The following is a 13,387-nucleotide window of genomic DNA, read 5'->3' on the forward strand; positions in this document are numbered from 1 at the left end:
TATATTTATCTTTTAAAAAATATTTTAAAATTCTTTTACTGCACATGGTGCAGGAAAACACCTAGTATTCAGTAAAAAACTAATTAACGTTATAAATTTTATCAATAATCATACAAAGGGTGCCTAAAAGCGGTCATTAGAGTTAATCTGATCTCATTTTACAACTAACCATAGTAATATAAATATTTTGAAAATGGATTCAAAACGTTTAGTGTGTATGTTCAACTAAGAACCTTCACTACTACAATTTTTGATCTAGCAATACACACACAGAAAACTTTGTTTTTAAGGCTATAAGTCCCAAAGCTTATCCATCAAGTGCTCCAAGAACTTTCATGTCCTCTAAGAAAGCTGTGTAAGAATCATAAATGCTCTGTGGGTTTGAAGCTACAGATGTCTTGGCTGGATAAACCTTCACCGGTGTAGCAGAAGCTATAGCTCGTAGCTACCCTAAGTCTCTGGCTTTGGTTTAGTCACAGTTGTTGATTCGCGTATGACTCGAACCAAGCCAGGATACTGCAGATCAATAACAACAAATGATTTGTTTCGTGGAATTCACATGAGACAAATCAACATATGAATTCATGGATGTAAATTCATGTGTGTTGAGCTAGCAGTCTCCCGGAGGAGACACACGTGTACTCCAGACCAGAACAAATTCAAAGAAAATAGTCCAAATTGTCTTGATGATATTAAACAATGAAAGAAGCAGAGATATTTTAACTATTGTTTTGTTTGTTTGCAAAACAATTAAAATAAATAAAGAACTATTGAATAAATACTTTAATAGTATTATCATAGACAAATAAAATTTAAATAATGATAAACTCTATTCAAATTTCCAAATGCATGATGCTTTCGCACTTATCCAGAACCTTGAAACAGGCATCCCGCGTTGTAGCTCTATTGATATTAACCTTCCTCAAATCATTTTTTCTCAGATCGTAATAGAGAAGGTAACAAGGACAAGGCATAGCCAAGATAACCTCATTGTTCTGACCTGTACCATGAACAATCAACTTAATGTTAATGTCATCCAGTAAATGTCTCTGACAAGGCTGCAAAATCAGAGACTTCCTCGACCATGTTCCACCATCCAGCCCCAAGACCCACAACTCTGAGACACCCGTTTCTTTAATATGAGTATAATCAAAGATTGCTGGTTTTCCACCATGCTCTATAAAACCGAAGGACTTACAAAACTGAGACAACTCATGGGGTGCTTGGATCTTATGGAACTTTTCAGACCTAACGTCAAAACAGTAAACATTATCCCTACATGTATGGTTGAAAGCCAGATAATATATAACTCCGTTGATGCAGAGTCCTGGTCTTGAACGAAGGTGAGGTTGATCATCATACTCAATTCTTTTCCAAAAACCTCCGGGTTCCAGTACGAACACCCAAAACTCGGAGGTTATCCTCACACGATAATCCGAAAATACCACAATACTACAGACTATTTTGTATTGATCTTGAACAGGATCATGTCCGAAAAAGTAGAAGACATGCTTATTAGGTTCTTGCTGAGCAAAGACGTTGGATTTGACGGCGGGTAAGATTAAGCTTTGTCTAGTGGCGGGATTATAGATACATGCTTTTCTGCAAACAGTGTATAAAATCAAACCGCGAAGAGATACCATCTTGTATCCTCCCATCCCTGGGAAAGTCAAATCTGGTTCTAACGATGATTCAGCAATATTACTAAGCGACGAAGACAACCTTAAGGATAGCAGTTCACACTTTCCAGGGCGGTGGCAGAGCTCCATTGAATCACACTTGTAGTGTCTCATCCAAGTCAAACTCACATTCAAACTCATGTATAGATTAAGTGGTCGCGCTCTTCGCGATGGAGATGATGCAACCGTGAGATAAAGGTTGCTAAAATATCGAGAAGGGATCAGACAAGACCAGAGTTTCGAGACGCACTTGAACCTCATAAGTGATTTAGCAGGCAACCTAGTTAGGATCTCGATCATGAGATCAAAAGTAATCTCATGATCATCTCCTCTTTGTGTTCTTTCTGTTCTTCCTCTTGCCCTTCTCTTCAACTTTGGCCACTTCTTCTTCCATTGAATAGAAGAGATCAGAGACCGATACTTAACCATAGTTATGCCTAAATCGAGAGAGATCTTTTATCAAATTGGAATACTTTTTCTTTGGCGACGTCTCTCTTTCCCACAGCCTCTATCCGCAGTAAAAAAGAAAATATAGGGTTGGGCTCAAGTTAAGTTTTATAACCATATTACCATAATGCACAATCAACGGCCCATTTACCAACACCACCATGTGGTTGAGAATTTTAAAACTAATTTTTACTCTATATTCGGACAATTTTCAGAAACAAAGCTTTTTTTTCCTTGAATAATATGGTTTATCCTAGCTCTTATCAAGGTGGATCTAGACTAATGGCGAGAATTTTAGCAGTTTACATTTTCGGTCGGAATATGCTTCATTCACTGAATACTGGAAAAATCTGAATTTTAAATTTTGCTCTCAATGATCAGCGGGATTCGAACCGGATTCGTATTCATTTTAGCAGTTTACATTTTCGGTCGGAATATGCTTCATTCACTGAATACTGGAAAAATCTGAATTTTAAATTTTGCTCTCAATGATCAGCGGGATTCGAACCGGATTCGTATTGAGACCAGATGTTAAATTTTGCTCTCAGTAATCAGCTTGGTTCGGAAGCTAAGCTTTTACAGGGAACTTACCATGTTTTATAAGTAAAACAAAAAGTCTGACTGGTAAACCAACCAAAATTTAGTGTAAGAAAGAAAACAGTGTATAACATGATTTGAATGATAAACCATATTAATGGAACTATGCACGGTTTTATATAAAAGATAAGCTTTCGGTTATATTCAATCATGTTGTTAATATACTAAGTGCAGGTTCCATCAGAACAGGCAGCTACTTTGTAGTTAAACGTTTCCTGGATAAAAAAAAATCAAGACATCATATAACTATCTACACTGAAGTTGAAATTACGATTAAAATGTTAGCAGTCGCGCGACAATAAAATAATCCCTAAAGAGGATCAAATTAATTTTCTCTCGGTTACAAATTCCAGGAAATGACAAGCTCTTGTCCAACTAATTACATAGAGAGTTATAGTAACATAAAATGCATACTTAGACATTAACAGTAAGAAGGTGCATAATATTCTCGGAAGAGACTATCAACATTAAGGTAAGTTCTACTCAACTTGAAATCAGCAACACCAGCATAGGCTAAGAAGTAAGCAGATCCAAGTTAAACCAAAACGAGGCCTTTACAATGTCATTAACGTAGCCTTATCATTTGGATATAAAAGGAATCTTATGAAGACCATATACAGTAAAGAAAAGCAGTCAATTTATTCTTTGATGATCGAAGCCAATAGTAGTTGTGTTATTGGTGTGCTTAAAACAACAGTTGCTTCCTCCAGAAGGATGCTGCAAGAAAATCTTTGGAGCATAGTTTTCTTCTGACCAGACCTTTGAGAAAATTGAAACCGTAGGTGAACAGAAAAGTACTCCATTGTCAGTTTTGTAATTCATTAACAGATTCAATTTATTTTTTTTCAAAAACATGCTAGAAGTTTTTACCTATTGCCATCAGGGTGAAGCTCATACATTTGATTGTCATCTCCAATAGCCAGCAGATACCCCGAAGAAGTCAAACCCTGAAATAGTCACAACATTTTGAACAACTTTGTCGTCAATTCTATCTTCAACAACCACTTTTTGCTCGCTGCACAGTAAAGTTTATATTCACAAACCTTAACGATGAGCATATCAAGAGAATCATATCCAACCACAAGTCAATAAGATCTACATAGCATAACGTATACGGTATACTTGACTACCTTATGTGTAGCCTAGGCTCGGAAACCTATAATTGTTAGTGATAAGCAATTGAAGACATAACCGTCACCTGTGAAACCATGTCCTGTAAAGCTCCTCGAGAGATTCAAATCCTGTAAAGTGTGCATTACAATAACAGAGTGGTCAGACTAATGCTTTAGGAGGATACTCTTAAAAGTAACAAAGAAGCAGTTGACTGAAGATTTTAGTATTCACCTCTGTGCATGAGTAGATCAAGGAACATTTCAAATTTATGAAAGAAGGCACCAAGAAGTTCTTCTCTTTTAAACAAGCAACAAGAATACCTTCTAAAAGATGTTTACAAAGCCATCGAACTTGTAAGTAGTAGAAGTAGTAATGTCTATTACCAGCACTAACATTGAACTTCTTTGATCTGTATGTTGAGGTACCACTCCTGATATTAATAATTTTAAGCTCAGAGGTCAATATTGATATTAAGGATCCATGAAAACATCTAAAAGAATTACTTATCACCTTCTTGTCACAAACAGACTTCACTGCCTCCATCACAGCAAGAGCTACTACATACTGAATCAAAGGCATATAGAGTACAAGAATACTCAAGGCAACCCTTTCGAGACTCCAACACATTCTTTGAACCGCCTGCAATAACAGACTTTCAGTTTTCCAAATTATCCTGAGTGGTGCTATCTAAATCCAACATTGGTAAAATGACTCTTTCTTTACTTATCGCCCACAAACTTCCTTTTCTTATCGCCCCGAGTCTTTCTACTATAAAAGGAAAAGGATGGATGGCTTTAGATCCTAAAACAAACGCATATATCTAAAGATTCAAACTTCGGTTACAGATTCAAATACTCGAACCTAGATGAAACCAAGTTTGTTTATAGGGTAGTTTGGTAAGTTTAGTTTTTTATTAACAGATCCTTTGTGCGGCAATCATGCTAGTATCATAAGTTTCTTTTTAATTTTGTTTAAATTGAAATAATTCCATAATAATGAGTGTGGATCAGCTATTACCACTATATTTTAATGTCTTCAGCCTAGAGAACCATTTTTAAACACTTGTTCATCATATAAATTTAAACATGTTTTTGTATAGAAATGGCAGAACGATATAAGAGACAGTATTATAGAAAAGCAAAACGATATAGAGAGACAGTATTAGATATGCCAATAGCACGGGATTACTCAAGTCTCATGTTTTATAAACTTGTTTCTCATATGAATTTAAAAATGTCTTTTTTGGTCTAGAAATGGCCAAATAGAGTTTTCAGAAAAGTTAGACAATAAAGACTATACCAATAGACCGGGTTACATACTATAATTAAATTACCCCATCAATAGACCGGTGGATTACTCACAAACCCATGTCTTCATCAACCCAAGCTTCCATCGCCTCCTCTTCGTCAGTAAAACCCATGTTTTCTTCAACCCAAGCTCCCAACGCTTCCTCTTCGTCACTAGAGAAACCTTGATATTAACAGAAGAAAGAAAAAATCAGAAAAGTGAAATAAACAAATATAATAGAAAATAGACAGCTGATTACCATCATCACTATCATATTCGAATTGATCTCCAGGTTCTACACACAAAAAAATGAAATTAGTAAAATGAATAAATAACTAAATCATATAATAGGTAAACAAAAGAAATTACCTGTAAAAAACTGGACATAACCACCAACAGGAATCGATACAATGCAATGATTGTAAACCTTGAAAGGAGGAAAGGTAACAAATACCCTTCCTTGAACAAGACTTACTAACCCACCATGAGGGAATAAAACACAATCATCATCGGGAACATATCTGTAATCCTCATCTCCACGAAGCAAGTAGTTGATCCCACCAGTAATCACACAATCAGAGCAAGGATAAAACCTAAAGGTATTACCATAAGTACCAAAAGGAACTTTCAAACCGATCATGCCACTGTTACAACCTGATTTAAAAAAAAAAAAAAATTAATTGTCAAACACCACGACGGTAACCAGCTAACACATTCAATAATAAACCTGTAATAAAAATTAAAAATAATATTAGTACCTTCAGTAGCAGATCCGATACGGGGAACGACTGGATCATCGAAAACTTCCACGGGATCCATTGGATCCACCTCTGCGGGAACCATTGGATCCGCGGTGACAACAGGATCCACATCAGCAACTGTGAAATATTTTAACACGTATATATATATAAAACAGAAATACTTACCAAAACTCTGAGTGAAAAAAAAACTGTAAAAATCAAAAGAATATAACTACCTTCAGAAGCAGATCCGCCACCGGCAAACGCATGATCAACTTGAACGACGGGACCAACGGTGGGATCCGCAAGAGCAACGTGATTCGCCGGAGGAACGGGAACAACTGGGGCTTGAACACCTTCGGAGAAATTTCAAAGCGTTATTATAAACAAAGTAAGATTCAAAACTGTGTGATTAAGGAAAAGAAACCTCTACGTCTGGCGGCGCGACGAAGAAACATCTGTTTAGAAATCCTCATTTTTGCTTTAGCTAGTGGGAGGGAAAAAATCTAAGGCAGCAATAGTATTTATAGAAGATTAGAGAGAGCGGTAGTTTTTTCGATAAAGAAAACAAATAATCGAAAAACATTTGAATTTCAAATTTGTGGATTCGGCGGGCTTACGAAAATCAAAGCGGTTAAACAACTTCGCTGTAAACGTACCATTTGATATTGAACTGTAAAATTTATAACAAAAAGAATTTCTCCTTTATAAAAACAAGCGATTTTCTTTGTTTTTTTCTTTTTTCCTCAAATTTAATTATATTGATGATACTAGATAGTCCTGATGCAAAGCAATCAGTGATTACAAAAGGAACATACACATAATATTCAAATACACAACTGAAAGACAAGTCTTGAGACGCAAGTATGTCTGCTGGATTTCCAAAGACAAAGAAATTCTTAAAATCTGAGGAAAAAAAACATTTTAAATATAATAAAGATGAAAAGGTATAAGCAAAAAAAAATAGGCAACTGTGTAAGATCCTTTATCAAAATTGAAGACTTCAATCTGATCTGAGCAATATAAACAAAATAAAAAAAAAACTTATTTTTTAAGAAAACATTAAAAATCTGCATTTCAGCTTCCTCACTTCATCATATGGGCTTTATATTGGTTTTAATAATATCCAGACCAGCTCATGATTTTCTTCGTAGACCAGTCCATCTATGAGAACCAACTTACTTTTTTCTTTTATACAACTTATCCGGTTAGCCCCACTATTTTGTAAGCGGAAAAAAATATGATACCAGGAAATCACTTTTTCTGTTAAAAAAGAACTCTTTTGTGTTATTACATGCGTATAGTTTAAATTCTTTATGCTAAATGTCTTTTAGCGTTAAGTTTTATTTTTAGTTTTAAATTTGTGAAATAAAACAAAATCTTTAATTTGAGAAGTTAATATATTGATATTGTAGATTTGAAAATGCGAAAACAGTACTTTTCCAAAACAAAATTGATAGAATATCTCATCTTTAATCGAAAACTAGAGTTTGACCCGCCCTTTCAAAGGGCTGATAAGAATTTATTGACTAGACCAATCTCAAACATTTAACAAATGAAGAAGATCAATACATAGGATATAGTGTTTGTTTTTTGGTTTTGGTTTTAGGTTGTTTTATTCTTTGGATATCGATTTCAGTTTGATTATAGTTTTTTCTTTTTTTTGGTTCAAGAGTTATATAAACCGTTCAGTTATTTATGAAAATAACTTAATATAATTATACTTGTGTTTATCCGACCCGGATCTATGGGCTTAGTTTTTTTCCAAAGTTTTATTTACTGAAAATTAGAAATTTCATACATGTATTTTTATTAAAAATTGCTTTTATAGATACATAAATTAAAATTAATAAATATAATTTGTTTAAAATAAGATAACTCATTTACAAAACCAGTCATTATTAATTTTACTTATATTTAAAACTGTAAATTATAGTAAAAATATTTTTAATTTTTATATTGATCAAAATTTATTTTATTATTATATAAATAAAATATACTTCATTCAACCCGTATCATACTATATCGAATTATTTTTTAATACTCAAATTAAATATGTAATTATTTTCTTTTATATATATCTTACTTTAATATTTTTATTTAATACGTTGAAGTATGTGGTAAAATTCATGAATGTGTGTTATTCTTTAATTTTTATGATTTATAAAATAATAAATTTAATTAAGTTACTTTATATTTATTAGTTGATGTATTAATTTAATTATGAATATAAACATTATGGGAATATTATTTTTTTTATTCTATTATGAAAGAATTAATATTTGTTAATAATTTATTTATATAAATTACGAATTTTATTATTTAAAATAAATATTAAAAAGAATTTATGTTTACATCTTAAATAAAAAGACATTAAATATATTTTATAATAAAATCTTAAGAAAATAATACTTGACAATATCTTTTAGATATCTTATTTTGAAAATATTATTAAGTTAGTTGTAAAAGAAAAAATAGAAAGTTAAATTAATTCTATTTTACAAATATTAAAATATTAATAGATATATTTTAGATTAGAAAACATTATATGATAATAACTAATGAAATTATTTTAGTTGGACTGTTATGACTTTTTTTGATAGTCCAAAATATAGTCGATAAAATGTTCTCCTGTTTTAATAGTATTGATATTATTCTTTCTCCTGTTTTTTTAGCACGGGCAATGTCATTCCCACTTGAGGTAGTCTATTTTCTCAACATATTTATGTTGGAACTAGATATATTAAGTAAGTAAATAAAAACAATTAACCGATGTGGTTTGAAATTGTAATTACTACTTGGAATCTTGACCAGAAAAAACAAATTATACGTGATAACCAAATTGAAAGGTGGTTGTATGGAACAAAAGTCCAGAAATGTAAACTGAGATCTTTCTTAATTGGTATGAGCTAGACTGGAGAGACAAGTAATCGCACTGGTTCTTCTATATCTCCTCCTTTTTGTTTGTTTGAACACAACCTTATAAACCTCGTCCTTATCTTCTTTGTTTTTCGTTTTGTTTAAATTATAAGGACAACTTCAATTTGGATTGAACTGTGACCATACCATAAACTTTTCATGTGATTTGTATTGGCCACATTCACTTAAACATAATTATGTTATGGACCTTATGGCCCAGTTTTCCCTCCATTTATGAATGTACATTATACATAATGCCATCGTTTAGTTATACGTGACATATGCGCTACATATAGGTAAGTGTTATTGAACTTTTGCTGCTAGCTGAAATTCTTTTACTTTATATACATACAATCTAAGGAAGATCAGATCGTACTTGTCTTATGATTACTGGATAGTATTAATGTGTGAGAAAGGAAGTCAAGTAAAAGTTTAGGATAAATTTTGAAAGGAGGATCAAGACGTCATGGTTTGAAACACAAGGGTCACGGTTGAAGAACCCCTCGTTGTTGTTCGGTAACACCGCCATGGAGCTTGTGTATGAATCTTATTGTAATCTGAGCTTTTCAATAGTTTTTTTTTTTAAATTACTAGCTGTTTAGATATACAAGTAGTGTTATTATGAGTCTTACACAGTGTGTAAGCAAGGGCGGAAGATACGGGAGCACGTAGTCACGTACCCCCAACTAAATATATATCGATTAGTTTTAGGAGGGAAATAATAAATTAAACTGGGTCAGTGGCTGCAAATCCCCCATCAGCTATCAACATCCAGTGTTTGCCATATATTATTGTGATTTTTAGAGACTTATTTACTTAAAGACCCAAGTATTTTCTTTCTATTTATATTTAATAACCTATTTCATCATGCCGCAAAATATAAATTTCATTTATTTAGTTTATAACTAGATAAAATATAGTTATACTCATTGAAAACATTGTTTCCGTTATTGGAATGACTAATGTAATTATAAAAAAAAAATCAAATGTCACAATAAAAGATAAATCTAGAACACTTTAAAAAGTCACATACATTTTGTGCAATATTAAGAACTAAAATATTTATATAATCAAATGTCACAATGTTTTAAACAAAAAAATGTGCCTCCGATTCAAAATATTCTGTGGATCCCACTGAGTGTAAATATACTGTAAAAGTATTGATTAATTGGTATATAATTCGAATATTTCTCCATTTATCGTTATGTTTTTAGTCTTTTTTTTCCATCTGATTTTATTAAAAATTCCAAACAGGACAAAAGTCCAACTTGTTACAAGGCCTACAACAAAGCCCAACAACAACAAGGACACAAACATCCATAGCCCAAAACATCAAAGCCCATTAACCAAACCCGGACCCGAAAACAAACCACGACCGACATCGTCGGTTTAGACACGTACGAGAACACGTGTAACTCCCTCAGCCAGATGAGGGAACCACGCCGCTCCACCTCTTCCACTAACTTTTCCGATGAGTCCGTCGGTGAAAATCGCCGGCAAACACCGCTGGAAAAACACCAATTCCTCCATCCTCAAGGCAAACGCTTGCATCATCTTTTTCCGGGCATAAGAGAGCATCGATCGACTAATCAGAAGCTCATCCGACACCCTAAAATCCAACAAACGAAAGAAAAGAAGCTTCACCCACATCCGTAACCACCCCTTCGCTTCCTTCACCGGAGAGTAACCATCAAACACTTCGATGTCTTTCCCTGAAACGAAGCCGCACAAAACACCGACCGATTTAACAAACAAATCGTCGGATTATCACCTAACCATCGGCGGGAAAAAACCGGTGAAGAGCCGCCGCCTCCTTCAAATAGAAGTCCGGCGCGGAGTCAAAACCGAGTAGCTTCGTCGAAGATAAACGCAAGCCACCGGAAACTGAAGCCGGCTATACTCGTCAAAACAGATCACAGTATACCGGAGATCAAAAGTTACCGAGAAGAAATTGGCGACGGGAATCAAGCTTCGTCAAATCTCTTCTCGTGAAAGATACGGGAGAGAGAACGAGGAAGAGATCGTTATGTTTAGTCTAATGTCTATCTTGTGAAAAAATACTTTATCAAATAGCAGTAAAAACATATTCCACGATGATGTAAGTGGCACATGGAGAATTCACGTGACGAGATATACCATACAAATGTGGATCCCACCAGTGGTGGACCCCCTTTGTTTAGGGGTGTCAAAAGATTGGGCTTAGCCCAGGATAATTTTTTTTTCAACAAAAATAAATATAAAGTTGTTATTAGATAGTATCGAACACAGGAATGGGGTGTAAAGAGAGGGAGCTTTACGCCAACTAAGCTATGTCACCTTCCTGTCCATTCTATAAACTCTCTAACAATCTAACTTAAACTGTGGCAGCTGCAACCCCTTCCTAACACATAGGTGGGGCTGGGAAAAAAATCCGAAACCCGAAAAACCGAACCGAACCCGATCCGAAAAGTAGCACCGAACTTAAACCGAAATTGATTAAATATCCGAACGGGTTTAAAATTTCGGTATTTTAAAAGAACCGAAACCGAACCCGATCCGAACCGAAATATTTGGATACCGAATGTATCCGAAATAAATTTATATACTTAAATATATACATTATTTTTATATATAATGTATATTAAAAATATTAAAATATATAAATACCTTTAAGTTTTCCAAATACTCGAAAAATATATGCAAATAATCAAAAGTAAATGTTTAAAATAGCTAAAAGTATACTGAAACACCAAAATAGTTAAATATCTATTAATTCTTTATCCAAAATTCAAAGAAAACTAATTTATATGTTAAATTAAGGTATTTTGACATATATGTTATGAAAATTTATATGTAATATATTATCTTTCTTATAGATTTTGAAAATTAAAGTATATAATGGAATTTTGAAAATTTTGAAAACATTTTAAATGGGTTATCCGAACCCGAACCGAACCCGCAAAGATCCGAACCTAACCCCAATCAAAAATTTAAAATATCCGAATGGGGCTGAAATCTTTAACCCCGAAAACCTGAAACCCGAATAGACTGAACTGAAATCCGAATTGATACCCCGAACGCCAGCCCTATACATAGGTCCGCTTCTGAGTCCCACCCGAGTTGTCCTCTTTGTTTCGCGAAAGAAGAATGAGATTCCACGTGGGTAACGTATTCTACATGGCAGCTGTTGGTTGGCTTCATTTATTATAGAGATTTTTTTTTGAAAAAGTCATTTACATAGATTTTGATTGATATTAATCTAAACTATTAAAACGAAGTACATTTAGTATTTTAACCTAATTTTTTCTAAATAATTACAAAAGATTGCTACTGGCATAATACTAAAAATATAAAAATTAAATGAGATAAATCATTAATGTCAACCTTATATCACGCTAAGCTTTAGTATTATTTACCTAAAATAACGTGTAACTACTTATTATCATTCCTATATTTCAAGATTCTCAACTACAATCTAATATTTGTGATTTAGTTTTTAAACATCCAAGCTTTAAGTGATAGATATCCTCATGATATCTTAGCATGTATCTATAAATACCGATATTTATCGTAGCTCGACTTCTGCACTACCAACTCTTAACAAAAAAAATATCAATAACTTTTTTAGTTACAAGAATAAAATTCTGTGTGGTTTTTGGGTCAAATAATAAATTGATGGACTAACTAAACTTTGTTAAATTCATATATAAATGTTAAAGTCCATTTTTGAATATCCGTGCAAAATAATTGTTACTTTACATTAACACTGCAAAATAATTGTTACAATATTATCATTTTATATACAAATCTTCACCAAAATTATAATATATTGTTTTTAATTTTTAAAAATAGAACATCAGTTTTATGTAAAATAATTACATTTACAGTATTCCTATTTTAAAATAAGATTTATTACAAAATTAAAAAAATAAAGTAATAAATTAAAATAATCTTATAATTTTATAAAAATAATTTATGTAAATTATAAAAAAACTTAATATATTAATAATTTTCATATTTCATGTACAATGTAAATACAAAACTGTTGTTTTAATAGAATTTTTAATTAAAAACTGAATGTCGTTACAATAGAAAACCGAATGTTGTTTTAATAGTGTACATGAATAATTTAAAATTGACATAAAAAGTAAAACTTCAAATAACTTTTTACTTATTTGTGTAATCATAATTTTCCCCCATTTAAATACATTAAATAAATTTTCACAATATAAAAATAAATATAAAATTATTTTTTAACATTTTATATATTAAAACATATATAATTTTTTCGTGTCCCCGAATAAGTAGTCTATTTATACTATATATAATAACTTATTTAAATTTAATAAAAATGATAGTGTATAAAAATAATCTATCTAACTAAACAAAACAAAGGGAACTTTAAATATTTTTTTTTAATTTCAAAAAGAACTTCAAATATTAATTAGGTTCAAAAAACTTCAAATACTTATTTAGTAGTTGTAATGTTAATCATTTTATCAATGCTGAAAAATACATAAACACAAAACAAAATATCTGAGACTCTTTAAAAATAGCATATAATAAAAAAACCAAACAACATTCAGTTTTATATTTGTAATCTAATAATATTAATGTATATAATAT

The 13,387-nt window shown here is 32.1% G+C and overlaps 2 protein-coding genes across 9 annotated transcripts; both read right to left on the minus strand.

Moving 5' to 3' along the window:
• Positions 1-833: 833 nt before the first annotated feature.
• Positions 834-2,108, minus strand: LOC108825273 (putative F-box protein At5g62660). The gene has a single exon (XM_018598586.2). The coding sequence runs from the start codon at positions 2,106-2,108 to the stop codon at positions 834-836; it is 1,275 nt and encodes a 424-aa protein (XP_018454088.1).
• Positions 2,109-3,039: 931 nt separating this feature from the next.
• On the minus strand, positions 3,040-6,424 carry LOC108825693 (uncharacterized). Of its 8 annotated transcripts, XR_008938291.1 has the most exons (12): positions 6,291-6,423; positions 6,100-6,219; positions 5,882-6,001; positions 5,493-5,777; positions 5,383-5,418; positions 5,170-5,306; positions 4,347-4,475; positions 4,220-4,266; positions 4,068-4,127; positions 3,922-3,964; positions 3,594-3,670; positions 3,040-3,482 (listed from the first exon to the last, which is right to left on the minus strand). XR_008938291.1 is itself a non-coding variant. In XM_018599033.2 (6 exons), exons 1-6 carry the CDS (start codon positions 6,337-6,339, stop codon positions 5,194-5,196), a joined length of 723 nt encoding a protein of 240 aa, XP_018454535.2. In that variant the 5' UTR covers positions 6,340-6,424; the 3' UTR covers positions 4,985-5,193. The 8 variants fall into 8 exon arrangements, 1 of the variants encoding a protein (XP_018454535.2); XR_008938286.1 differs by having other exon boundaries at positions 3,594-3,964; XR_008938287.1 differs by having other exon boundaries at positions 3,594-3,964; positions 4,068-4,132.
• Between the last annotated feature and the right edge of the window lie 6,963 nt (positions 6,425-13,387).

The sequence above is a fragment of the Raphanus sativus genome, chromosome 9 (assembly GCF_000801105.2).
Source record: "Raphanus sativus cultivar WK10039 chromosome 9, ASM80110v3, whole genome shotgun sequence".
Lineage (NCBI taxonomy): Eukaryota > Viridiplantae > Streptophyta > Magnoliopsida > Brassicales > Brassicaceae > Raphanus > Raphanus sativus.

Bases quoted from the DNA above. Each gene is read 5' to 3' on its own strand.
- LOC108825693 (XM_018599033.2), bottom strand. From the start codon at position 6,339: ATGAGGATTTCTAAACAGATGTTTCTTCGTCGCGCCGCCAGACGTAGA. The intron at 6,002-6,099 runs GTAGTTATATTC...AATATTTCACAG, and splicing joins TGGCGGATCTGCTTCTGAAG to TTGCTGATGTGGATCCTGTT. The intron at 5,307-5,382 runs GTAATCAGCTGT...GTTAATATCAAG, and splicing joins CGAATATGATAGTGATGATG to GTTTCTCTAGTGACGAAGAG.
- LOC108825273 (XM_018598586.2), bottom strand. From the start codon at position 2,108: ATGGTTAAGTATCGGTCTCTGATCTCTTCTATTCAATGGAAGAAGAAG.